This window comes from Molothrus aeneus, chromosome 1 (genome assembly GCF_037042795.1).
Source record: "Molothrus aeneus isolate 106 chromosome 1, BPBGC_Maene_1.0, whole genome shotgun sequence".
Taxonomy (NCBI): Eukaryota; Metazoa; Chordata; class Aves; order Passeriformes; family Icteridae; genus Molothrus; species Molothrus aeneus.
In genome coordinates, this window is record NC_089646.1 from 140648322 (window position 1) to 140675375 (window position 27054).

The following is a 27054-nucleotide window of genomic DNA, read 5'->3' on the forward strand; positions in this document are numbered from 1 at the left end:
GGATCAATTCTAATTTTGTGGTGGTGATTTGCTTGGTAGCATGTCAAGAGTCTTGTTTTGATTTCTTAAGTACCTTAAGAGAGATTCTGGTTCCATTTGAAGGACAGGACTATCAGAAACACCAGTATGATTCCCTGAACACAATCAGATCAGCTTTATTTTTTTTAACAAACACTTTACATCACATTTTTCCAATAACATTTTTGCTCCAATATGTATCCCAATCTTTCTCATGGTGAAGCTGCTATACAAACTTTCTGATAAGACCATTCCATTTATAGTAATTATTTTGTGAAAAGAGTGAAACTCTGGAATATCCCTTTTTAGGCTTTCCACAAGGCTGTTCTGTCATAACTTGGGTCAGACTGAAAGAAAAGGCTTAAATTCCCACAGTTAGCTTTTCTATTTGGGCCACTAAGTTAAGAATTAAATCAAAGGAGAAATAAAAATATTGTTTTCCCATAACCATTCATAAGAGAAAAAAGGCACATGTTGGCCTCAGTCCTTGAATGCAGAAGATTGAGCAGAAATTTCTGCTTTTTCTTAATTTTTTGTAAGTCTTCTGTTACCACCTAGTCCAGTATTAAGCAACAAGAGAAAGCATTGCAACTTCAGCAGACATGTCTGAATGACCTGCCCTGAAACATCCCTGTGGGATTTCAGTCTATTTTTTTTTTATTTTAAATTTTTAAGTCATTCCACCAATGCAATTAACAGTTCCCTCCAGTAACAGAATTCTTAACAGAAGCACTGAAGTTTAAATGTATTTCTCCTAGCCCAAAACCAAAGGTCAGCCTTCCAGATAGTTTGTCTGGATACAAAGTAAGCTCACGTCACAAAAATCCAATAAATGACTTTATTAAATATATTCTTTTCCTCTAAAATATAAATATTCACTATACTCTTATAAATGTGGAGTAGGTTCATATTTCATTTGTCTATCCCATCCAAATATGAATCAGTCCAAAATCTGAAAATGAAGAAATAGCATCTGTAATCATCATTAATTTTTTCTATAAATATATATAATATGAATTTTCTTTGCAAACTGCTTAGTTATTCACTTAGACTTCATATAGTACTGAGCACCTTAGATTACATTTTGTGTAATTTAATTGTTGGCACTAATATAGGAATTTGTAATATTTACAATGCACATACATGTTAGGTATAACATTCCAGTGATTTGTAAGTGTTAAAAGGAATAAGGAAATAGTGCAGTATAGTTTACATATGGATTTAACCTACTCCTCCAGCACTTTTATAGGAGCCTATCTCCAAATTTTTAAGTTATACTTTGGAACAGCAATAAAAATGTCCTGAACTGGTTTTTAAAGACTTGACACAAGAGCTTCCTTGGTAAGGTGACACGAGCTCCTCTCAGAGTCCCGTCCCCCTGCGTACCGACTGCTCTCAGCTTCTCCGATCTCTCCTAGAAGCTCCCAGGCACAAGGAGTCCCAAGGAACTGCCACAGAAAGTGTGTGACTGGCAGTGGTCACTAAATGAGAAATGTCCATCTGGAAACTACTGCTAAGTTAGGTAACATGTTACCTCCTTATTCATTTACATGAGGAATTAATTTTTAAGTGCAAGTACCATGGCAATAAAATGAAAGTGCAGAGCTGGGTGGATCTCTCCCTGGCATGCCTTTCACTGGTGAGAGGTCCTGGGAGTGGGGCTGCTCTTCTAATGGGGCACTGAGCTGTTCTTCAGTGATTATTTTCTGTATTTATGAATTCAGCCCATCATCCTAATATTTTAATTTGTTTTGATGATTAAGATACCTATGGAATCACCATGTTTTTATGCTTTGAATAGACAACATGACTTATGTTATGCTTAACTCTCAAACTTAGCTCAGAAACAACATGGAACCAAAATGTCTTTTTAATTTTCTCCTTTGCCAGCCAAGTGATGCTGAATTGAAATCCATGTGCTTTCTCAGGAATAAAAGAAATGTTGTAATATGAAAACTGAACATCCACAAACACTGAATATATTACTTCCTGTCCTTCAAAGTGTGAATTTAGGGCAAAACTCTAAAAACAGACAAAACCCCACCCCTGTCTGAAGCTGTTCTTTTTAAAAAAGGAAGAACAACATAAGTGGCATCCCTGTTTTGCTTCTTCCTATTCCCACCAGATCATGTCATGCCAGTTTATTATATCCCGGTATGGGCTGTGTGTGTCATCTCTGGTGCTGAAAGTCAGTGTTCCTGCCTGCTTTTTGCTGCTCAAGTAGCTGTGAACAAGGCTGAAACTCACTGAATCATGTTTTGAGTCACAACAGTAAGCTGTGGTCAAAACAGTCACCAGTAAGGTGTGGGCATGGAGATGAACATCTTGTATTTCCCCAGCAAGAAACCTGGTCTTGCCAAGTCATGCCCATAGGAGCAGTTCCATGTCAAGGAGTGCAGCTCATGTTCCTGCCCTGGTCTATGTTCCTCACTGTTGTGGAGCTGCTTCAATAAATTTTTCACAAACTCATAAAATCAAGTCTTCCTCCTTCCCTATGTTTGTTATTCTACAAAGACCATACAATCAGCCTTGTCTGAGCAAAGCGGGGACTCAGTAGGGGTAGGAGGACAGAATCTTAGTATGGCTTTCTACTGGAAAACTGCCATGGAGATAACCTGGCAGGAGCATCATCCTACCTCAGAATGGATTCAGGCAGCTTTTACCTGAGCTGGGGCTCCCAGATAGCTGAAACTCATTAAGCTGTTGTGGGAAGTCACTATAAAAATGCATCCTGTGTTCATTAACAAAGGGCCCTCCTGCCTGTGCCCCCCTGACAGCTGGCTCTCAGTAGCATCCCTGTGGCTGCTCCTGCTTTAGCTCCATCACTAGAGATGTGGGTGACGTGGTTACTGCTTAATGTGAAACTGCTCCTGGGGGGGGGCCCTCCAGCTGTTAGCTGCCCACAGCTGGATTGCTTCAGAGTGTCCACCTCAAAGGTTTGTATTTGCAGGCTCTGCTGGGTATTCATACAACAGGTTCTGGCAGTGCTCCAAAAGAAAAATCTGCAAGAGGTGCACAGATTATAACTGAAAGAACCTTTTACTTCCAGGTGATGGGACAATTTTTAGAAGATTTCCCCCCAATCAACCTTGGCTTGCATCACAACCAACAAGTGCTTGACTGCATAGCCCTTTACTTTATATAGACAAGTACATTGAAATAGGCACAATTTATGCTTCTGTAACATTTACATTTATGGTACTACATGCTTTTACGGTCTCATATGGGATTTCAAAATCCCATTTACAATGAAATCCCCCATCTTCCTTGACATGCCATCTCTTTAGCTGGTCAAAATGAAACCTGGGCCTCGGAGGACTGCAGAAATGACCAATGGCCAGTGCTGAGTCCCAGGCTGGTGTCTGCTGCCAGCTAGGACAGGTTGCTGCTGTTGACTGTACTTCAGATTAGTGTGGTTACCCCGTCTCTCTCTGAAGAAACAGATGGATCCCACTTATGCCACCAAGCCCAGTCTCGTGATCTTTGCTGACAGGAAGGAATGAATGATGAAAACAATTGGTTTTGGACAGGAATGAAGATCCAGTTGCTGAAAGTACAGAAAAAAGAATCAAGCTGAGAATTATAGCTCAAACAAGAAATCATTTATTGAGTAGTCAAACTGCTGTCTGGTATTTTGAACAGGCTTCTATTAATAACAGCTCTTCTCTACACCATATTGTTGCTCCTTTGCATTCAGCTGCAACTATTTAGGTTACTAAAACTAATAAGCATCTTGGAAGCAGGTGAGATCTTGATGCCTCTGTCTTTGTATAACCTGGGTGAGCAGCAGAAAACTGAGTCAGATTCTGCAAGCACTTTTTCAAGAGGCTTAACTCCATCTTTTTTTGGCCATTTCTACCTGGGATGGTGGTAGGACTGGCTCTGTCTGATGCCCAATGCATCTGCTGTTGGTGCAGCTGAAGTACCTTCAGCCAGTGCTGCACAGCTGCTTCTCTGTTCTCCCACCCAGCAGTGAGACTGAACTCAGACTTTGTTTTCCATAGTCATGGTTCAGCTGATCTCACCACGCATTTGCTAAGCATGACAAGCTTGTCAGTGTGCAGAGGCCCAGCAGGGTCACATCAAAACAAACCACGTTTGCCTTTTGTAGTGGTGCATTCTGCCCTGCTCACTCCTTTTTCCAGGCTGCACTGCAATCTGAGAAATGCTCATTAGGCCTTGGCCTTGAAAAGCAGCACCTGGGCTCATCCCTTCTAGAGCTTATCAGAAACACTGCTCCCAGGAACTACTGCTGTGTAAGGAGCTCCTGTTTTCTTAATGAACAACCTTGGAAACTGTTTTCCTTGCCTGGATAGCACATTTCTGTTCCCACACTTTCGGAGAAAGTCCCGACCCAAAGTTTGGCCAGGACAAAACATTGTTATGACTAAAGCTGACTCTTTAGTGCCCCTATAAACAGCTGTCCAAAATGAGACCCTTTGAGCTCTCCTGAACTGCAGCAGGCTGTGACCAGCATCTCCCTCTGAGTGGGGCCTCTCAGAGTCAGTGAACTCTCAGGTTTGCTGTCCTTGGAGGATCACCAAATAACAAGTCCTGGACTGGTACCCTCACTCCTCGAGGCCTGACCCTTTCCTGTTGCGAGATGCAAAAGCATCCAAAGTGAGTGCTTCCCTGACCTCTGAGGGGAATTTTTCACAGGGGAATTTCTTGCACTGACTCCTTCTGTCTGTGTGCATGCACCCTTGTATATGCTTTAGCAAATCTGGGAGACATGCTGTTTTCTTAAGATGTTTAAGAACCTTAGATATCTCAGTAAGTTAGGCCTGTAAGGAACATTAAGTCATAAGCTGTAAGCTAAGTTAAAGGCTGCTGAATGTTATTCTTCTATTGAGCTGCCAAGTTCAACTTTGAAGGCATAAGTTAGGTTAAATGCTGCTATTCCTTGGTTAAATTGTTAAGTTAGGTATAAGTTAAGTGCTGTTCCTTTTTTAAATTGTTAGGTTTAAGGTATAAGTTAAGGTAAAGTACTGTGAGTGCTCTCAAGTTTTTAGGCCATGTTCCTTTTTATCCTTGCCTTCACTGTCCTTTTGACATGCACACCTTAACACACACACACACAAGCCCCCTAGATGGTTCTCAGTTCATTTCTGTTTTGATTGCCTCGATTTTGATTGCCTGGATTTTGATTGCTTGGTTTTGTTGCTGCTTTGTTTCCTTGGTGTGCCTTAATTGTCCTGTAGGCAGTAAAGTGAATCTTGCCAAGAAACTCTGTCATGCTGTCGCTAAATATTAAATCTGTTTTTTGCTGATACCCTTGCTGGTGATTTTTTAAGCAATCTCAAACACTCATTTGTAACACCTTTCCAGCAGTCATGAATCAACTTTATTGACAGCTAGTAAGAAATTCCCTTCAAAGCTGACAATAAGGAGTTTGCAGAGTATATGCTAACAAAGATGATGTTTAGAATTAAGTACCCACCATGTTTCGGAACTGCTGAAAAAATCTGGGAGGAAAAACTATGTTTACATTCATAATTAATGGATTTAAACTGCTCATTGGAATATGCACCTTATTTTCAGGCATTGTGACAGCTTACAGGCCTATGCAGACAGTTTGCACAACATCAGTAGCTTTTTTTTTTCAGCAATGTTCAAAATCACCTAAAACATAGCTTGTTGTCACAACATGAAGTCCCTATGTGTACATTTGAATTAATAAGGTCTCATTCTTAAGTTCTTTCACCCTCAGTAATTTAAAAAAGTGAAATGGATATATACAAAAATTTTAACATCTGGATATTTAGAGGTACAGTTTGTTCTAAAATATGACAAACTTTAATTTCTGTATGGTTTTACAATTTTAACTGTCTTTTTAGTTTATCTCCTTCTAAAGCCTGATCATCATGCTGTGCTATACACTGGTACTGGAACCTGGCACTGGCCAACTGTTGGAATGGAACAGAATGGAATAAAGTTTTCAGTTGGGAGGGGCCTACAGTGCTCATCTAGTCCAACTTCCATTAGTGCTTCTCCACCCCCATAGCCTGTAGGACAACCAAAGAAATGGTAACATGCATCCCTTTGCTCAATGCAGTACTTACAATTTCTCCATCTTTTTCTCCAAAGTCTAAATAAAGCATCCTTATCCCATCATCTGAGGACATTTTCAGTTTTTCATAGGGATATTGTGCAATTATCTTGGAGAAGGCACCATCTTGTGGTTCAGTTGTAAGAGAGAATCCATGTTCATAATGGATGGTCAAGCGGCACTCCTGGCTTTTGTATGTGCAAGCTGGAGAAAAAAGATTTAGTCAAGATTTAGTCTCTCACATTCTTAAAAGCAGTTCTTCATGTTCCATCATACATCTACATGCTGACAAAAACCAGTGTACTGAAGTTTAAGAAGGCTCAGACTGGTGTTTCCTCCTTCCAAACCTTGACAAAGTCACAACAATTCTTTTTCTTGCATCTGACAGACACAGCCTGAATCAATAAACACAGCACACAATGCATGAGAAAATTAGGAGCTGTAAAGTGTTTCCCTAAAGTATTTTGACAAAGATGAAGACACTCCTGAGTCCTCATTAGTGTCATGGTAATTGAAAAAGGGCCCAGATAATTGTATATAATAGCTATTGCAGCAGAAAGTCTGCATCTTCCCCTCAGCTCTGAAACAGAGGCCATGATCCAAATTAAGGAATTAAGAGTTTTGGAGTTCACATCCCAAATTTACTATTCCATCACCTTCTTGGAGCAATTCTACCAAGAAGGATCCTTGGCAGTGGGACAAAAGCACTGTGATAAAAGAAGGGGCTGATGACCTTCTTCTTTTGGAAAGAATGGCATCTGTGTCAGGGTGCTGAGGAGATGGACCTGTTCTGAGCTGGTTCCCCCTGAGCTCTCTGGCTGGTTTGCACATCAGAGGCCTCACAGAGCATCCTGAGCTCCCTGTGGGGCTGGGGCCCAGCAGCTGACAAGCAGCCACGTGGCTCTACCTGAGCTTTGAGAAACAAGAACTGCCCTTTGGCATGGCTGGATTTGTGCTTTGGCTCCTGCTCTCACATTTCAGGAAATGAGTGGAGATAAAATTCAACATTAACAGCCCTGCCAACTGTAGGACTAGCAGGGGAAGGACTGCAAAGCCTGGGGGCATCCAAGAGAAAGGCCCAGCCTCAAACCCCAGAGCCACGCCAGCCTTGCAGCTACCTGGCCAAACAGGGCATCACTCCAGAGCATCTGAGCCAACTATTTGTATTCCAATTGATTTTGCACGTACAGAAGTGCTGAGAAGTGACACCCTGATGTTCAGGGAAGGAAATTACTACCCATCAAAATGTAGTTATTAGATTGGTTTGTGGTTTTTTTACTCTCCTCTATTGCGTAGAGCTGGGTCAATAAATGACCAATTCATTCTTGTGAATGTGCCAGTCCTCTTCTGTCTCCTCCTTCTGCAGGATAAACTCCTGCTAGGCTCACAGGAGTTTCCTGAATCTCAGAAAAATGCTCTTTTCTGTGGGTTTCTGGATAAACCTCTGACAATCACTCCTCTGTGACATGCAGGCCTACATGGCTGACCACAGAGTTGTTTCTGATACAACGTGCTGAAAACAAACCCAAAAATCAGCATGACAATGAGTGTGTCACTGGACACAAGGACCACAGCAGCTGGGACTGGCCCAGAACCTGACAGCATTTTAAACAGGTAGAATCCTAAACATGCACATTTTTTAAGTAAATCACCTCTAGCAGAAGGAACTTGAACTTGTGTCACAGGAAGGGTGTGGAGGTGTGGAAATGCTGCAGGTGTTACTCACACGTGGTGATTTCTGTGATGAGTTCTGCAGAATTGTGGCAGCCCTGCACTACACTCCTTGTCCACAGTGAGAGGTCTCGACTGGTCTCAGTCCTGAACAGGTGAGTTTCAATCCCTTGTCTTGTACCGGTACGCGTTGCAAAGGACAAATCCACCCCTGACTTGGGTGAGCCTTTTCCTGGGCCAGAATGAACCAACCTGCAATTGGATTTGAGAACACATCAGGAAATCCCAACAACAGTGCACTGCCCCCAAATCCCCACCTGAGTACAGCTCTGCTCTGCATGTTCCTAATACCCATGGTTGGAAGCATGAGAACTCACATCTCCTCTATGTTCTCTCTCAGAAGAGTGAAGGTCCAAGGCAGTGAGCACAGGAACAGCTGGACACACAGGTAATGACTTGGATGTCCCAAAATTACTTAATGAATTGTACAAAACGTCCCTTTGGATGAGGAGCTGAGAGAAATCCCTGACTGGTGTGTGGTGATGGAATCTGGTCCACAGATACAAGTGCTGGCTCACATGAGGCAGCTGAATCCAACTTCCATGGTGAAGCACCACTTGCTCTAAAGTTTAAACATCTGCTGTCAAATTCAATGATAAATACTCCTAAATAAAGTATGAAGCTCTGTAAAATATGTAGATGCCAAAGTACTGTCTTGTACTTACTTTTCCCATAAGAAACCTGTAAAATGCAAAATGTTGCAGCTACTTGTAATCTGAAATTCTCTCACATTTGTCTGCAATCAACATTTTTTTGCCCAGCATCAACAGCTGATCTCCAGTGGCCAGGAAAAGTTTGTTCATCTGGGCAAACAAAAATAGCAGGGAATATTTTTGAGTGAGAAAATCAATATCTCATAAAAATTAATTCTTCTTTAAATCTGCCCTTTTTTGTTGTTTTTTTTCTTCCCTCTAAAAGTATGGACACTCAACACAGGATTCACTTAGGGACACAACACTGATACATCTGAAAAAATTAATCTAGGGGAGCTCATCACTCTTTGAGATTCAGAGACCAACCCTCAGAGGCAATCACAAAATGAAATTTGTCTGAAAAACTTCTTTCTGTCTTGTCCCTTCTGTTTTTCTTTCTATAGCCAAACAATATACTTCATAGTAGTCTATAAAGCATGTGGCATGGTAGTAGAACACTCATTCTAAAGGAGAAAACATCAGATTAAACTAATCTACTGAATACTAATTTACCCTCAAATTATTGTTCGGCATCAGCAAGAACAGTTACCTGTAGCTGACACTGTATGGGTATGCCACCAAACAGAGATGTTTTAGTAGAAAAGAAAAAAGCAGAAAGGAAAGAAAAAGCACAACTTTAGCTTTTTGATTATTGAAACACCAGCCATAGGGCATCTGAAATTTCCCCCAATTCCCTGACAATCCATGCTGACATTTGGGATGCACACTGTGGCAAACAGATGCACCCCTCTTTCATACCCCACTAGAAGGTTTGCAAGATTTGTTCATTCTCAAGTTTATGGAAACTTTATTTTATGTTCCCAAGAGCTCCTGGGAGGCGAGACACAGAATATCCTGGTCAGAGATGCCCTGCCCTGTGTCTGGGCACAACAAGAAGGGCTTTTTCCCCTCTGGAAAAGCTGAGTTAATGCCCCACTCAGCTTTGATACTCAGGGCCTCCTGTCTCTACTATTGGCAGATTTTGCAATCGGGGACTGAGCAAACAGCTCAAAAACCTTAATTCTCTTTCATTTGGTGTGAGAGGGTGCAAACTCTGAGGGGAAGCTACATGTTGATAATTAAGGCAGGAATCAGGGAGCTGAAATCTCCAGTGACATCTGCTGCTGTCTGTCCCTGGGTGGTCGCCCAGGCACAGGCACGGCCACTGCTCTCATGCTGCCTTTGGCTACTGGGCTGTGAAAAAGCAGCCTGGAAAATCACATCAAGTTTGTCATTAGAAATAAAACTATTCCACCTTTTTCCTGGGCCATCTCCTTTATGCAGGGCTCATCAGCTATACTAAAAATCATTTTCTATTACTTATGTTAGTGAATACATAGCAAACAGATGGTTCCAGTGTTTGATTTCCTTCCAAAACACACAGCACCACCACCTACTCCCCCACACCTTCATGCTGTATCCATAGTACTGTATTGTGGTTTTTCAGCATATGGATAGAATGAAGATGTACTTTACAAATAAAAGTATGCGAACACATCCAACATGAACATTGATTCTTGCCTGCCTTTTTTTATTATCTCCTCATTATTAAAAATCCAGTCTCACTATTTAAAAATGTTTTTCCATCAAGCAACTCCAGATGATGCTTTGAATAGTCATGCCCTTAAACATGAACTAAGCAAACATGCAGGAGGACATTTGATAGTATTAATGTACCAGCTGTCAGTACTCATGTATTTGGGTACAGTTCAAAGAATGCTTTAATAAAGTTGCATTAATGTGGGCCATTTCATTTACATAGTATGTATTTTATCCTAAAGACCACAGAGATACCTTAAACCACTAAAAATAGCCTAAGAAACCTCAGAGAAGGCTTCCCCTCGCTCCTGCCTCCCATCACTGTAACCGCAGGGGAGGGGGGGGGTGTGTGGTGTGTGCTGCACCCCAGAGCTGAAGAAGCACCCCAGGCCCGGCTCCGGTAATATTCACCCAAGCCCTGGGAGGTTCCTGTGCTCTGTGGAGGTTTCTGGGGGAATCTGTGAGCACCGGAGCCCGAGAGCCGAGCGCTCCTCCCGGCTCAGGCAGCGCCGGCAGAGGGCGGGAGAAGGCCGGGCACGGCCGGGAGTCCCCTCACCCCTCACGGAGCGCTCGGAGCGCAGCGGCTGAAAACCAACCCTGGGGCCAGGGAGACACTTCTGATCTTCTATCGTTTCTTCCTTCTCTCTCTGTATTTCGGGGACCTTTTTAACCTTATGCTTTGCGAACGTGTGACAGCAAGATGGATGTGTTCTGACATGGGGTGCTGGTGCAGGGTGAGAAACACTGGAACCTGCGTCTCATCGTAATGCGATGGGAAGAGTGTCAACAATTTACTGCAACAGCCAGATCTAATGGTCTCTGCAGAAAGGCCAGTGAAACCTGCACTGCCATTCAAAGGAAGCCTTCAGCTGCTCACTTGAGATTTAGCTCAGAAGAGACCACGTACAAGTGCATCAACACTGTGATAACACCACTGCCATCTGACCTTTCCTACGGCACCCTGACTTAGCATGTGAAACCTGCCCTGGAATGGCTGTGCTCCTCGGAAACCTGCGCACATTCTCTCAATTCAGCTGCATGGAGGCACCCAGAGCCCGCCTCACTGCCTTGGGAAGACCAGCAGGGAACCTGCACTGCACCCCATACACTTCTTGGGGCTCTCAGGGCACCCAGTGCTCTCTGCCTGTCCCTCCATCCACTGGCCCAGATGAGTAATCAGTGCCCAAACTCTTTCCCCATTTTTTCTATGTCATTAGCTATCAAACTGCTTTAATACTTTCTGGTTACAGACCTCAGCTGTACACAAAAGCTTCTTACCTGATCTTTAATCAGAGCCCAACATGGGCTGCTTTTTTTTTTCCCCTTTCCTTTCATATCTGGCTATGATAGATAATGGAATTTGATTGCAAACATATAAGATGTAATTACTTAAGCCCCATTCCCATGCTAGAGGGAGGCACTGTTATTCAGGCATAAGGAAACACTGAAACAGAGATTATGACAAAAAGGTCCTTGGAGTCAGGGCTGTGTGCCAGCTGCCGTGCCTCCCCGCGCAGAGATTTAAAGGAACAACTAAAATCTGATCTCAGTTTTATTTGAGCTATTATTTGTATTCCATGCAAAGCTAGAAAAGACTGACTGGAAAATAATTTTAGGTCTTAATGGCTTCCATAGGTTGTAGGCAAACTTATCAACAAACAAGAAGGGCATGTAGAAATTTTGTTGTTAAAGTACTGTGAGAAGATTGTAATCCTTCTACCAATTTCCAATTTTCTCTGCTCATTATGTTTTGGGTAGATTAAGCATGACTCTGTACAGTATCTGGCACCGAAGTTTTCCAGTTTCAGCAGCTTTTCAAATATGCAATAGCTAAGCAAAAATGTTTTCCCAAGGACTCATAAAAATCTGAAAGATGGGAGCAGCTAAGATTACAACATGTGCTCTGCAAACTTTCCAGGTGAAAAGTTCTAAATTGCACTGATCAATGCACAGAGGGGATTAAAAAACTCGTCACGAGGAGGGGAATCACTGACCGAGAATGAACACAGCAGTCAATACCAACAGAAAACCTGCTCTACTTTTTTGCTATAACTGTACTCAGTGTGGCAGATCATAAAAGCAGGACCCTGCAGAGTTTTAATCAAAATCATCCCAAACAGGAGGTGTAATGATTTAGGGAATCTGTCCATTTATGGAATCTGCTGTATATGTGTACTTATCACATTGTGACTACGTTCTGAACTCCAAATTCTGTGTAGCTGCTGTCTTTTTCTCTGGGTGTTACATTCAGTGATAGTAGTAAGAAATCACAGAAATAGGGCTGGAATGGTTGTCAGCAGGTCACCCAGCAGATCCCCCTTCACAGAGCAGGGCCAACTGTGCTGTGTGTCACCCATCCTTCAATGCCCCAGTAATGAGGATCATACACCTTTCCCAGAGAATCTAAACCTCACCAATTCCGTGCCACAAGTGCAGTCAACTATGTCCTGTTGTGTTCAGGAGGGATCTGGAAAAGATACTCCCCTGTTCTTGTTTCTTCTCTTCACATCTGAAAATTATTGACATGTTTTCCATGGACTTCTCTAGATTAAGCTACTAAGGTTTCTTAAGTTTTCCCCTCTTGATAGTGTTTCTATGTTACATATTTGCATTGCTTTCTTCTAGACCTTCCACAGTTAACTGGCATCTTTTTGGAAGTGCAATGCCTCTCATGAACATGGAGTATCACCCTAGGCTTTACTCCTTCTCTGTAGTTATGATTACTATATCTGTCCAAAATGAAACACTTCTGCTATAACCCAAGATGATTGTCTTCATTTTCCCCTCTCAAAAACACAACACCTTAGATTGAAGCAATTTTATCACAGTGCTTGGGTGCTTCCTGGCAGAGCAACTACTTTGTTGCCCATATTCCACCCCAAAAAAGCAGAGGTGATTATTCCCCAGCACTGAACTTGGCACTTGTCTTTTCTGAACTGCACCCTGGCTTTCTCACAGACCATCCTGGCTTGCTTTCTTCCCAGTCTGTAAAGACCCTTCAGCAGCCTGACACATGTGCCGTGCAACTTCTCATTCCTCTCCAGCATGAAGGCCAATGTTCTTCCACTCAGGAAAGCACCCCATCTGACAAGGAGATGACCATCCCCATCCAAGGCAAGGCTGTCTGCTATCCAATGTGGCCTCTTGAGAAAAAATAATTTAAGTAACAGGGCCAAGATGTAGACTTAGATTATTTGATGCAGTAAATTGGTCTCACTGATGATGGGAGCTGGTGACACTCAGCAAGGAGTTGTCTTTACACATGACAATGTGTGGCCAGGAAAGGGCAGGGTGCACTTCAGGATACCCAGTCACTTTAGGGAGGATTTGAGCTCATGTAAAAACGAAACCTTAAAAAAAAGGGGAGGAAATGCATCACCTTCTGCTGGGGTGCTATTGCTTCTCAATCTCTAAGGTGTGGTGACACACCTGGACACAGGCTGCAATACTTCCCCCAGCTTTCACTGGGACTTGTCACCTAGAATTGTCAATGGCATCCAGCACCATACCATGCAGCAGGCTGCCAGCTGCAAAGCTGGTGTCTCTCACCCATGTTAGGATAACAAAGAGGGAGTCAGAAGGTGGCTTCCCACTGATGGAACACACCATCAGTGTAAATCAGTGAGTACAATTTTTATTTTTTTAACATAATGACTTAGCAGCAAAGCGTCAGTTCATTTGGGGAGACACAGAGAACAAAAATTAACTAATGAGAGTGCAGTAAGAGCCCCACTGCTTCTGGCCAGGGCAACCAGCCCTTCTGAATGAGAACTCATTGAAAATGGTATAATAGAGGCCTGTAGCAAGGCTGAAACAAGGAACAACAGCTCTTTCTCAAGCCTTTTGACCATACTGGCAGAGAAACATGATTAAGATTCACATCAAGAAGCACAGACAGTTTCCACTGCATAAAGGCAACCATGGGAAAGCTGTCTCTGAATTAGTGTTAATGGATACCTTCAAAATAATGCAAATGCTTATTGCTAACCTAGATTCAAGAATGTGTCTTCCAAGCTTACCATTTTAAGCTAAAAAATGCCAGGAATTAATTTACTAGAGCAGGAACAGAAGCTGTGCTGAAAGTGTCTCCATCACATGTGGAACCCTCCAAAAGGCCCAAAGTGGTGGTGCAGAACTGCCACACCACAACATTCAACTCAGGGCAACAAGTTCACTTTTTTCAGCCTGGAGGAGCAGCTGGAAGTTGGGGTGTTTCTGCCTAGCTCACAGGTCTGCACACTGAGATAGGTATCTCAGGAGACTGAGCTTTCAGCTTTTTCATCACTCCTGCCTCTGTATCCAAGCTAAGTTGCCACATCCAAAATCCCAGTGAGTTTCTGGTTGTCAGCTTCAGCCAGAATTTGAAATGGAGGAGAAGAGAGGAGTTAAGCTCGGCACATCAGCCCACTGAGGAAGAACCTGCTTCTCCAACCACAACATTTCAAGTGTGACTGCAGCTGTGTATCAGCTCTACCTGCTCCTGGCTGACTCAGCTGCTCCCACTGCTCCTGAAAGCTGTCATGAAAAGCAAAGGTACCTGGTGGCGAGCAGGGGGTAGGTATGCACAGGGCTGAACCAGGCTTCCTTTATCCGTGGCATGCTCTCATATATTAAAAGGTCTTTCTCTGTCAAAACCACCAACACGGGCTTCCAGTGCTTCTCGTTGTCTCCTGGCACCTGGAAAAGAGCAAAGTCTCAGTGAAACAAGAGGAGACAAAGCTGCCAGCATGCAAAGCCAGATGTGACAAACATGTTGAGTTCTGGGTGAGAAAATGAACACACGAGACTTTTACTTCCCTGGCTTTTTGACATCTCCCACCTGAATTTATAATCAGATGCAGCAGAAATGGAATAACGTGCAAAGTCATCTGCTGCTACCATTAGCACTGCCATTTCCAGCCTTCCTTCACTACAGGCTACTCCATAAATGCAGTATTGGAAGAACACTGAGGTGGAGCTGGCTGTTAGTTAGCTGTGGTATGCATGAAAAGACCTTAAAGGTATATTTATAATGAGCACCATTCATGTGTAGCTGGCACATTAACCTGAGTCCTGAACACTGCTGCTGCTGTTTCTGTTTAAAAAAGCTGCAACATCATCGCTATTAAAGAAGAGTGATAGATAGCAAAACCAAGTGTTTTGGGGGTAGATACTTTTTTTCCTCAGCAGTTCACTTTTTTTTTTTTTTGCTTCTCTTTCCTTCATACTATTCTTCCAGTTTTAGAAATGCCTTTGTAAGGAGATCCAACGTAAATGTGGGGTTCATCTCAAGCACTGACTTGGTAATGGATCTGCCTTCACATTTCAAACCTTTCTGTCAAAGATGTCCAAAGACCAGAGCATCAGAGCCTTTTACTGGCTGCTGCAGAATCCAGATCTGGAATTATATTTTGCAAGTTAGATGTGTGATGTCCACATGGCAAGACAATTATTGTTATGGGGACCAAGTATAGATCCTGGTTTTTACTTCTTCTACTCTGGCAGCATAGAAGTGTCTTAAAATAGTTGAGGATATGTAAGGACTTTTATTTCAAGTAAGAATGAAGCTCTTTCATGGACAAACTAATCATTTTCCTTTTGGTGCACATAAAGAAAAAGAAACACTGGTCCACAGTAATACACCCATGCTTTCAAACACAAACATTTTGCCTGGGTACTAAAAGGAATGAAACAAATTCTGAAATTCACCAGAGAATCTGCTTGTCTTTATGACTCCTCCACTAAAATCTCTTCTGGGATAAAGAAGCAGATGTCTGTACTGTTCTGTGGTTGATGCCAGTCTACTTGCCATGGGCATGTGTCACTGGGCACATTGTTGGGTGGAGAAACATAAAAGGGATCAAAGTTTGGCCAGGCTGGGAAAGACACACCCAGGTATGATAATTCAGAACCACATTTGAAACACTTGTATTTTATACAAAGACAGGCGCCCACAAATTTCTAAACTTTTAAAGGCTTTCAAGAGCAATGTGACACACCTTTACCTCACAACACAATGCCCAAAACCAGATCTTAAACTAAGATTTTTAATATGTATTTCTCCCTCTGAACTAAGCTTTTCCAATAATCATATTCTTGTTTACAGCATTACTTGCTCATTGGTTTTTCATGTCTCTTGAAGTCATAAACAGTTCATCCTTTCAAGTTCTACAGAAGCATTAATACTTATTCATAATTTTCTTGTGGTGACAGTTTCTTGAAATGCAATCATTCATTTTCCCATAGGGCCGAATAGAGAAGACACATAATTAACACATCTGTTACTACACTCAGGTAAGAATGCAAAATCCAGAGTTCTCACAGTCCACATACCATGAAAATATTCACACGAGCAAAAAGCATCCTCAGCTTCTTAATACCACAGCTATTAACTACAGTTCACACCCCAGGTCCAGCGTGGCAATACAGAAATGAGTGTCACAGGTAATGTTAACATTCAGTAAATGTTAGTGTTAATGTTTAATTTTGGACCACCTCACCTCTGTTCTTTAACTAGAAAGACTTTAGTACATACTTTTGAAGATTTCTAGAAAAGAAAAAGGAAGATAAATATGAAATTTCCATGACCACAAGCAATCTAAAGACTATGGGAAGCTGTTCACAGCTTTTCTGCAGAACCATCCTGCCTGTGGAGCATTTCCAATCACATGTTTTGCTATCAGGGCGCTGGTCAGTCAACAGTGACTTCAGAAACTTTGGGAAACAGAGTTCCCTGTAAAGCAATTACAAGAAGGAGAATAAAACTGATTTTGCCAGCTGGTCCCACAACTCTTTGCTGGACAGCTGTAAATATTAGGAGACAGAATCTCCAGCATGAATCCTGAAGTTAATGACCTGCACTGTGAAGCCCACAGCTTTGCCTCAGTCCTTCCCAAGAGCAGGGTGACTGGAGAATATGTGGCTTGGTCATAAGGTATTGAAGATTTTTCTCAAGAACAAGTGACCTTGCACTACCTCTCCTTGTGGGATGTACCCCTGGTTTGCAGGGTGTGCACTGGGAAGAGCTGAGGAGGTGAATGATGTTTGCCTGTGTTCTGCTCTGAAGCCCTCCCCAGAGAGCAGGGCCATGCAATGCACACACTTCTAAACACAGCTTTTAAACCTTACAGGGACCATAGCTGCCTCACTGATGAGGAATGCTGGTGTAAGCAACACTGCTGCTATTTCAGACCTGAAGAAGGATTTGTGTGCCTGAAAGCCTGTCTGTTTTTTCCCAACTGTAACAGCTGAGCTAATAAAAGATACTGCCTTTCCTTAAAAACCTTGAATTGCATCACTGTTCCCTTATTTTCTAGGGTTTGGATCAGGCTGTAACAGCTGATGCCATGCTGTTCAACAGGCAGTTGGCACTTCTGGAGGGTGTCAAAGAGAACATGCTGTCCTGTAAATGGTAATAGCAAATTTTACAAAGGAGGAAGATACCATTAGCCTACAGGGCACATTCATCACAAATCAGCATGGGAAATTAATCCAGATCTACAAGTGTCATACCAAGCATTGATAAAATAGCAAATTACAAAACAAAAGCAATAAACGTGCTGCTTATGGGCAGCTAAGCGAAGGATTAATTCAAGTTTTAAAGGTTTTAATACCTGACATACCATAAAGATAACATGAAATGCCTGTGTATGAGTAAATTTAAATCTAATTTGAGATACATTTTAGAGGCATGGTTTTAGATAATGATTAAGGCTAGCTCCTTAGCCAGAATTTTGCAGAGTTCTGGCACTTGCACTACAGTTTCTTCGCTCCAGTTCCCACTTGCACAAGTACAATTCAAAGTGCATCGATCTGTGTTGCAGACAAATAAAATCACCATCTAGTCTAAAAAACTTTTCAAACTCAACCTTTTTTCAAAGTCAAAACTGTTAGATCAACTCTACATGAACTACAGAAAAGTAAGTACTCCACAGCAAAATGAATCAGCAAATATTTCCCTGGTGTTCTGGCCACTGCTCAAGTACCTCCAAGCAGCAGGTACCAGTGTTCCATCTATGTGTCACTGGAGTCACCACTTATATTCCCAGGTGAAATTCCACCTCAAGTCAATGAAGCTGTAAATGCTTATACCAGAAGGAAACTTGATTTTTTTTGTGTGTGTCCTAGACATACTATGCCCCTAGATCAAAGTCTTAAAGTTCAAACTTGAAAAGGGAGAACATTTTCTAAGAAAATAAGTGCTGTGAAGAATGGTTTTTGCTACTCCAAACCTCTTTGCTCCTCATTTACTCACCCCATTACATGGAAACACCACTTTTCCCCCAATGCACTTCTTTCGTTGACCTTTCCAAATTCAGAAAATATTTAACGTGCTGCATTAAAATGATGAAATCCAATTTTTTTTGTGTATGATAGCATGATAGCTGGGCTTGGGATGACACCAGAGGAGACGTGTGTTCACAACATGCTCAGAGACAGACTTCCCCTGCAGAGTCAGGTTAAGAGTTCTGTTCCCACACAGACACTGCAATCTCTGCTGGGGTGGTAAACACTCCTGTGGCACACACAGTGGGAACAGACAGGAATGTGGGGGCAGATAAAAGGTGTTCAAGAACAGCTGCTGAATTCCAGTAGCTACACCAGTAGCTAGCCTTGCCCATCAGCCCTTGGCTGACACAACCACGCTCCAGTGCGGGGCACACACAGGGCTGGGACACACCCAGGACATGCCTGAGCTCTGGCTGCCTTTGGGTGCCTTTGCAGTGCCAGGCTTTGCTCTGGGACCAGATCTGTGGTGTCAAGGACTGACTGCAAGTGGTGACACAAGCTCAACATTACCTGTATGGCTGCTCCTGCTGCTTCTCTGGACACTGCTCACTATGTACCCTTAAGGAGTAACTCCCCTGGCACACAGCAGTGTTTCAAAGGAGCCAGCTTGTTGTGACTGAAGTGCTGGGGACCCCTCTCCCCTCCAATGGGTGTCACAGCTTCCAAACCCTTAACAGTTTTCACATATAATTAGTTACCATAAAGACAGGGGGGGATCTCAGTGGAGATAAATCGTTCTACAACTGTTTGGACCTTTGCTCTTTCATCTGCCAGGTTTCCTTTTCAAAAGGTTTTTCTTTAAATTTTGGTTATTTATCCACTTCAGGCTGTCAGGAATGTATGAAAAAATAGTTTTAATCTGTGAGGCTTACAGATAATTAAATTAGAAGCCTTGGTCTACTCTGAGAAGCTGTTTTATATTTTTGTTGCCTCAAAAGGAACATTTCAATTACATTCCCTGTTTAGTAAACAAATTATAAACTGCCAGCAGACTCCACTGCAGCAAGTATCCAAAATGTGTCTTTTCAGAGACCACTGTGAAGTCAGTAAGTGTATGTTTACACTAAGTGATTTTTTTTAACCCCCTTTTCCAACACCTCCTCCCAAATCCCAGACCTACACTATCCTCTTACACTGAGCACAGGAGGAGCAATCAGGAAAGAATTTTCTTGCTATTTATTTTAAATAGTTATCACTCCTCTTCCTTAAAATCTCTCTGTGCTGACAAGCCAGATTTGACACAGGCTGGGATATGTTCTGCTACGTATTTCTTGCCTTTTCATTGTCTTTTGATGAAGGGTTACATCCATGTTCAGAATAAATTTGATTAATTTACAGAAACCCACTTGTCAGTTCCTGAAAATAACAGCTGGGACTGAAAGGGTTTTTGCAAGATGAACAGCAGGGATGCAGAAATACATCCTGCACACCCCAGCATATGCAACAATGCTGATCTTTGCGTGAGCTCATTTGATGGGAGGCAAATTGCGACGCGGGAGTGGGTGTGAGTGACAGCCCAGGCAGGGGATAGCAACACCTCCCATACCACATGCGGATGAGATGTGCTTTGCTGCTAAACTTTGTAGTTTTAGACAGGAAATAATGTGCACCTTCTTTAGCATTTTAAAAAAAGCTAATGAAAACGTGCCTGGTTTTGTTTTTCTCTCTTTTTGACCTCAGCGGTGGCTCAAAGGTGGCTTGTGCTGTTATCAGATCTGGATTGAAGTCAATGCAGAGATGAAAATCCCCCAAAGGGCAGGGCACAATATTGGCTCCTGTGAGCAGAGAGCAGCGAGTGAGTGATGCACACGCTGGCACCAGTGCGGTGCAAGCAGCCAGAGCCACACGGGTCAGGTGGAGCCACAGCAGGGACCTCACTGATCCAAGCCTTGCACTGATCCAACCCCAGAGCCCAGGAATACACTGACACCCTCAGTTACAGGCACTGCTGAGCATGGACAAGACACTCATTCTCAAGACAGGTCTGTTCAAGTCTGAACTCCTTCTCATTATCATTTAAAATGAAAGGACACAAGCCAACATTTGCCAAAATGAACCCAAACACATCAACACAGCAATATTTCAAACAATGTCCTTACTCTCTAGACTAATGGGATTTTCAAACAGCTCTGGCTCATATCCAAAGATGTCTAAATGCAAGAAAAGTACCTAAGTGCTGTGAACTCGCCCATGCAAGAATGGCAGGTGATCTGAAACCTTTCCTACAGCCAAACAGGAATGCCTGATCCCCATTTTGCAATAGAAGTTTGTTTCAGAGTTTGGTAAAGTCAGCTGGAATTTTCCTAATAACTCTTTAGACCATGCCCTTGGGAAACATGCCTGAAGGGTTCCATGTCTTCCATACTACAGAGAAGATGGTGCACTGGAAGAGGATGGAATTCAATATACACAAATTGGAGCAAGGGGAATTTTGATTTGATACTCAGGAAAACCTCTTCCATGTGTCGGGGTGGTCAATACTGGGAGAGACCATGAATGGCCACCCTCAAGTTACAGCATGACTATGCAAGGGCCTGAGCAAGCTGGTCTAGCTGGGTCTAACTTAGAGCAGGGAGGTTGAAATCCTTCCAACCTATATGAAATACCAGAAGAAACTGAAGAAGTTTTTTTCTTCTATGAGTGAGTCTATGAAATACCAGAAAAAAACTGAAGAAGTCCAGATTTGGATCAGAGAGTCATCACACAGATTTCCCCTGAGGTAAAGTTGGTTGTATAATTATTCTGTTCACATAGAGCTTTTCATGCATGTATTCCATGAATGTTGCACCAATATGAATGCAGTAGTAATACAAAATAGTTATCACTCCTAAAGGGTTTGCAGGATGATTTGCCTTGAGCCTTAAATCCTCTAGAGCTGTATAAGAAGTGCATCCTTGATCCTTCTATCTTGATGGAGTCTAACACTCTGCATTTCCATTGCAGCAGATTAAAGATAAGAAACATAAGGGAGTTAAAATCCCAGCATCATATAAACTTTATTCACTTTACCTGAAGTAAAAATATATTACACAACAATATGAGAAATTTTAAAATCCTCATGTGTTGTCTTGACATCCACAGAAACTGATTAACTAAATACACAGAAATCAAAGTCCAGGGGACTCAAAATGGGAAAAAGTGGTAATTAATCTATTTTTGAAATCTCAACCATGACCCACAATCCTTCTGCTATGCCTGAAGTTGGGATTTGAAGGTCCATAAATAAGAGCTATTCTTCAGTGAGACAGGAGATTCTAACCTCCTGATAATGTCAGGATTCTTTCCAGGGAAAACCAAACATGCAGTATGCACAGGAGATGGCAAATGTCCCACACCATTTGTTAGGACACTGATTGCTTTTCATCTAAGTTAAGCTGACCATTGTGATTTAAGAAATATGCTGGTGCCTCCTGGGTAAAACACATTTTCTTCTATAGCAGTGACTTCAGACCACGACAGCACTGTGTGAAATTAGAATAGCAGTAATTTATGATAGCAAAGCTTTGCAAATAGCAAAGGTCCACTCCTGAAATGATAGTGTTGAACCAAATTACTTCTGTAGGAAAACCTACACTTTGCTATCTTTTCTGGTTTTCATTTCTACTGCTTCTCAGAAATTGCCAGGGGAGAGCAGGGAAGGTAAGAGGACATTTCATTGCTCAAGGGCAGTAGCCAACCTGTAAGTCACAAGGACAGAGACAGATGCAAGTCAGACACACAGGAAGGTCAGCACAGCTCCACTGGCCACTGAGGCTCATCAGGAGATAGTGGACAGCTAAAGTTCAACTGCCCTTCAAAGACAACTTGACTGGGAACAAACCTGGACTGGAAGCGGTCACATTTTTAGTACTGCTCGTTAAAGAAGCACAGGGGAGTGAGGACTAAAGGGAGGGAAGGACCATTAACCCCAGGCTCTTCTAATCAGTTATACTGATTGAACAAATGAATGGAAAGCCTGAAGAGTGGGGGTGAGCACAAACCTGCTATTTATAAGCAAGAAACTCTGTAAAAGTGGAGGCACTCACAAGTACTTACCTCCATGACCTGTCAGCAACTGTTTGATCTGCCAGCACCAGTGTTTCACACAGCAACCTGTCTTCCAGCATGCTCAAAAGCACACATTCAGGATAGAAGTGGAGATGCTATTAGAATAGACACCTTTGAATCTGTTGTGTGTGCATACATAACTTATTTGTGAGGTGTCTTATCGGTGGGCTCTTCAGACTGCACATGAGAGTGGCTGTAAACTTGCTTTCTGAAACATGTCTTATGAACATATCAACAAAAAGCTGCTGAAGCAGCTATTTGAAGTTTAATAAATATTTAAATAGAAACCAAAGAATTAAAATGTGGTAGAAACTGTACTTCTAAGATGCAGCTTAGTTTTGGGAGAGGTGAGCAGCTGTATTGTTTCCAAAATAATCACTGGACCCCAAAGCACTAAAAGCCCAGTGCTGGGAGAAAAGCCTGTACTTCTCTTTAAAATGGAGCAGTCTCCTTCCTCCAGTCAGCCAGGTTTGCCCTGTGAAAAACCAGGAAGGAGCACAGCACAGTCGTGTGTCTTCTGCTTCAGGCCATGGAACTATTTTGCACATCAGGGTCAGCCACAGAAGGAAAGGGATTCTCCTTTGTGCTGGAGGCTGTGGAAGCTCTGCCATCTCTCCTGTGCAAGTGCCCAAGAGCAGATATTGTTACTTAGTGGTGGGGGAAACAGGTATGCTCCAGGATACCAGGAACAGCCACTGATCCCTGCCATGCCCTGCAGTGTGCTGGAGCTGTGCTCTGAGCAGAGTGCTCTGTTCAAGCCAAGGTGAAGCACTTTTTGAGGGAGCACATTACATCATCATCAGTGGGACATAATGGCAATTGTACAAGAGCAGAATCCATGTGCAGACGTGGATGTTTCAACTCACTGTCCCTGAAGGGTCTATAATTTGCAATTGAATCTGACCCCTGCTGAACAAATGGGTTCCACATTAAGATAAATGAGTAATAATACCCATTGCCTCAAATTATACAAGGATGTCATCTTTCAATCCAGTAAAAGTGTGTGGATTTCTAAATATTAGCTCAAGAACACTTTTCAACAGCCTCCAATCAAGTGGGAATTCTGGAGGTGGACTTTTGCTTTGAAAGCAGCTTGCAATTTTTAACGATGGCTGAAACATGAAAAATGCAATTTGAAATGATTACAGTGTCTATTTGGTGAAGGACAGGTAATCATCAATGTCTACATTAAAACTATAGTGACTGAAATCTGTCCCAAGAGATGTTCTGTGCCTTTGTCTACCACATTGTCTTCCCTAATATTCAGTCTCAGAAATAATGGCCCATCATGGTTGGTACCTTTTGAAGTCTGACAGATTTGACTACTTTACTCAAGGGTCATAATAAATCACAAGTGCTGGAAGAAAAAATAGTAGGGGAGCAATAGAGAGAACAACATGTTTTGTTCTCATTGTTATTATGTTGTCTGGAGGACAATCCAGAATACTGTGTCATTTCAGTCTGTGTGTCATTGATCAATAGTCAGTAATACTGATAGGCTGCAATGCAACTAATGATCTCAAGCAAATGAGTGAATTTAAAAAACAATTAAAATCTGTATGCTGTACTTCATCAACTGGAATTTTGAGCATGCTGAGAAATATTTGGGAGCCTTATTAAAAAAATTCAATTAGAATTCTTAAAAATTTCACTTAATTTTGAAAGAATGTGGAGCAGCCACAGATGTCTGAAAAATTTGGTGAAAATTAGTCACAATTTGGAATCCAAATCTACTTATTAAGATTTATCACCAAAAAAATTTCTACTTGTCTTTTTTTCTGATCTATTTATTTACCAAGTTGTCAGCTTCAAAGCCATTAGATTATTTGAAACCTTTTTCAAAAATGGTTACAAAGTCTGTACCTCCATCATCAGGACAGACCTCCACAAGCTATCTAAGAAACTCAAGCAACATACCTGGTTTTGGGGCCTTTTTTGTGGGGGGGGAGGGAGGAGGAGAAACTTAAACATGCACTTTTCATTTTGATTTATCATATCCAACATTTTCTGATAGGCAGGATTAGGTTTTTTTTCCCAGAAAGCCAGCTGAGCTGGCTCTGAGGGACCTCTGTTCACCAAAGAGGTATTCAGTTTGCTGCACCTTGGCAGACAGTATGGACAGCTGGGAGAACATCCAGCAGGTCTTCCTGGTGGATCTTGGCACGAGTGGATTCCAGGGTGCCAGTAAGGAATTAACAGCTATTCCATTTAATATCCAATTCACTTTCTTTCACTGCTTAATGAAGACAAAACTGAATTTAAAATCTTTGCCCTTTCGGAGAGTTCTGTTTGATTTGCAATTTGTTCGTTTTCTAAGGAATCTGTACAGAAGACAAATGGTATCTAACTAAAAGTGCCACTTTCCCCGCTGAAAAACTGAGCATGGAATCTTTCTGTCTTCCAGAAGGAAGGCATAAATCAATCCAAGCCAGCCACTGGTTCAGAAATATGAATGCTTAGATTCATAGAAAGAGAGCTGAAGATAGAACCATAGAAATATAGAATTGTTTTAGTTGGAAAAGACCTCTAAGAGCATCAATTCCAACCATTAACCCAGTTCAGGAGGCTTGGTACTCAAAGAACAACAGGTCTTACCATTAAAGACTGAGACAAAGAAGGCTTTAAATACCTCAGCTATTTCCTCATTCTTTGTTACTCTGTGTCCCCCCACCTCCAATAAGGGCTGGAGATTCTCCTTAGTCTTCCTTTTCTTGCTGATGTATTTATAGGAACATTGTATTGTCTTTTACCACAGCAGCCAGGTTAGGTTCTGCATGGGCTTTCACCCTTGTAGTTTTCTCCCTGCATAACCTTACAACATCCTTTAGTCTTCCTGAGTTCCCCATCCCATCTTCCAAAGGTCATAAACTCTATATTTTGTCCTGAGTTCCAGTCAAAACTCCCCATTCAGCCAGGCTCCCACCAGCTCATCTTTCAGCACACAGAGAGGGTCTACTCCTATGCCTTTAGGATTCCCTTCCTGAACACTGTCCAGCCTTCCTAGACTCCTCTGCCCTTCAGGGCTGCTTCCCAAGGGTTTCTCTGTACCAATCTCCCAAGTGGATGAAGTCTGCACTCCAAAAGCCCACGCTATTGGTTTTGCTGAGCCCCCTCCTTATGTCTCCAAAAACTGAAAACTCATTTTGTGATTGCTGTGCTCAAGACAGCCTCCAGCCATCACATCACACCATCACATCATCACATCACACCAGTCCTTCTCCATTCCCAAACAACAGGTCCAGTCAGGTGCCTTCCTGAGCTGGCTCCCTCACCAGCTGTGTCACTCCAGAACCTCCTGGATGACTTGAAAGATGAACACTGCTCGGGGGAGGACAACCTTGGTTTGTCTAGATTTGTCTAGCCTGCTCTTTAAAAACGTCCCTGACACAAATCCTCAGCTACTCTATGGTAGTCCTAGGCCAGTTTCACCATTAGAAAAGCTTTGCCCATACTGGAGCACATCCACTGTGGTCCTGGGGTTACTGTGAGTTCAGGTATCTTTACATGCTTGGGAGACTAACAGAAAACTTGAATTTGCTTTTTTAGCTAAAAGTAGTTTTAAGATGATCTTTACTGTAACCCTGCCAAAGTAATTCCAGGAGAGGAATGGTCACAGAGGAAATGGGTAAGTGGGAAGAATGCAGGAGAGGAAGTTCAGAGCTAGAGGATAACTGCAGCTTGTCATTGGTCTCTGGACAGCTGTCACCACTAGCTGTGAGGCACATGAAGAAACACACACATCCCTAATGATGCAAAAATAACTGGCAAGGCAGCTTTAATAGGAAACCACTGTTATCAACTGTAGTCAGCCAAATTTCCCTTGGGGATGTCAAATGGGGCTCGAAAATCAGTCTGAGGTTTGCCTGGTATTTAAAATACATTTTTAATTCTTGCTGATACATCAAGCCTTTTTGCTTTGCTGACATTCCATAGTTTCAAGCTTTTCTCTGTGGCTAGGAACATACAATAAAAACGAGAGCTCAGCTTTCATAAACCCTATTTATTTCAGAAGATGCAGTCAAAGAAATACCCCTAAAGTAAAAGTATTCAAACTATGAGGTTGCCACCTATAGCCAGGATGTGGGCTGCCACCTCCCAAGAGGCATGACTTTCCCAGATCTGATATTGTTTATATTACAAGACCAGGCAAGATCACAGCCCAGGCATTTACAGCAACAACTCTTTTAACTAATCTACTATCTACAAAAAAAAAAAAAAGGCAAATATTGAAGGCCATGTGTTAATAGAAATTATGAATATTCAACAGAAGGAAGACAAATAAAGAATATTCTACTTGGCAGTTACCTATGCTGAGCTTTAAATTAGCCACACAGGATAAATGGCTTTAGTGCTGTGTCATGTTATTTCATCTAGATTACTTTAAAATACACAATTAGGGCCATCAATCTACAGAACTAAATCCCACAAATATCAGCAAATTACATACTGTAAACTATGTAATTTTTAAAGCTAACGCTCTCTATCTGTTCTAATTGTCAGTGTTTCATAGTTTTAAAATAATTACAGCATTAAACTACTTTCAGAAATTTGTACTGAAAACTGAACATCCTTCTAAAAGAAAAACTTGGGATGAATAAAGTTAATCTCCAAAGTTAGTATAACCAGACTGCATGCTACAGGTTATCTACCTGTGGATCCAGGATGAGAAATTAAGATTTCAGATTTAAGAAATAACCCTGGGATACAAAT

The 27054-nt window shown here is 42.1% G+C and overlaps 1 protein-coding gene across 1 annotated transcript in view; it reads right to left on the reverse strand.

The window, feature by feature from the left end:
* Positions 1-130: 130 nt before the first annotated feature.
* SNTB1 (syntrophin beta 1) overlaps positions 131-27054 on the reverse strand; it is a 112312-nt gene continuing 85388 nt past the window's right edge. Inside the window, exons 4-7 of the mRNA XM_066565958.1 lie at positions 14567-14706; positions 7794-7990; positions 6081-6271; positions 131-3565 (exon numbers count right to left, since the gene is read on the reverse strand). Of these exons, the coding sequence (XP_066422055.1) occupies positions 3473-3565; positions 6081-6271; positions 7794-7990; positions 14567-14706 (621 nt within the window). The 3' untranslated portion in view covers positions 131-3472. The remainder of the gene's footprint in view (positions 3566-6080; positions 6272-7793; positions 7991-14566; positions 14707-27054) is intronic.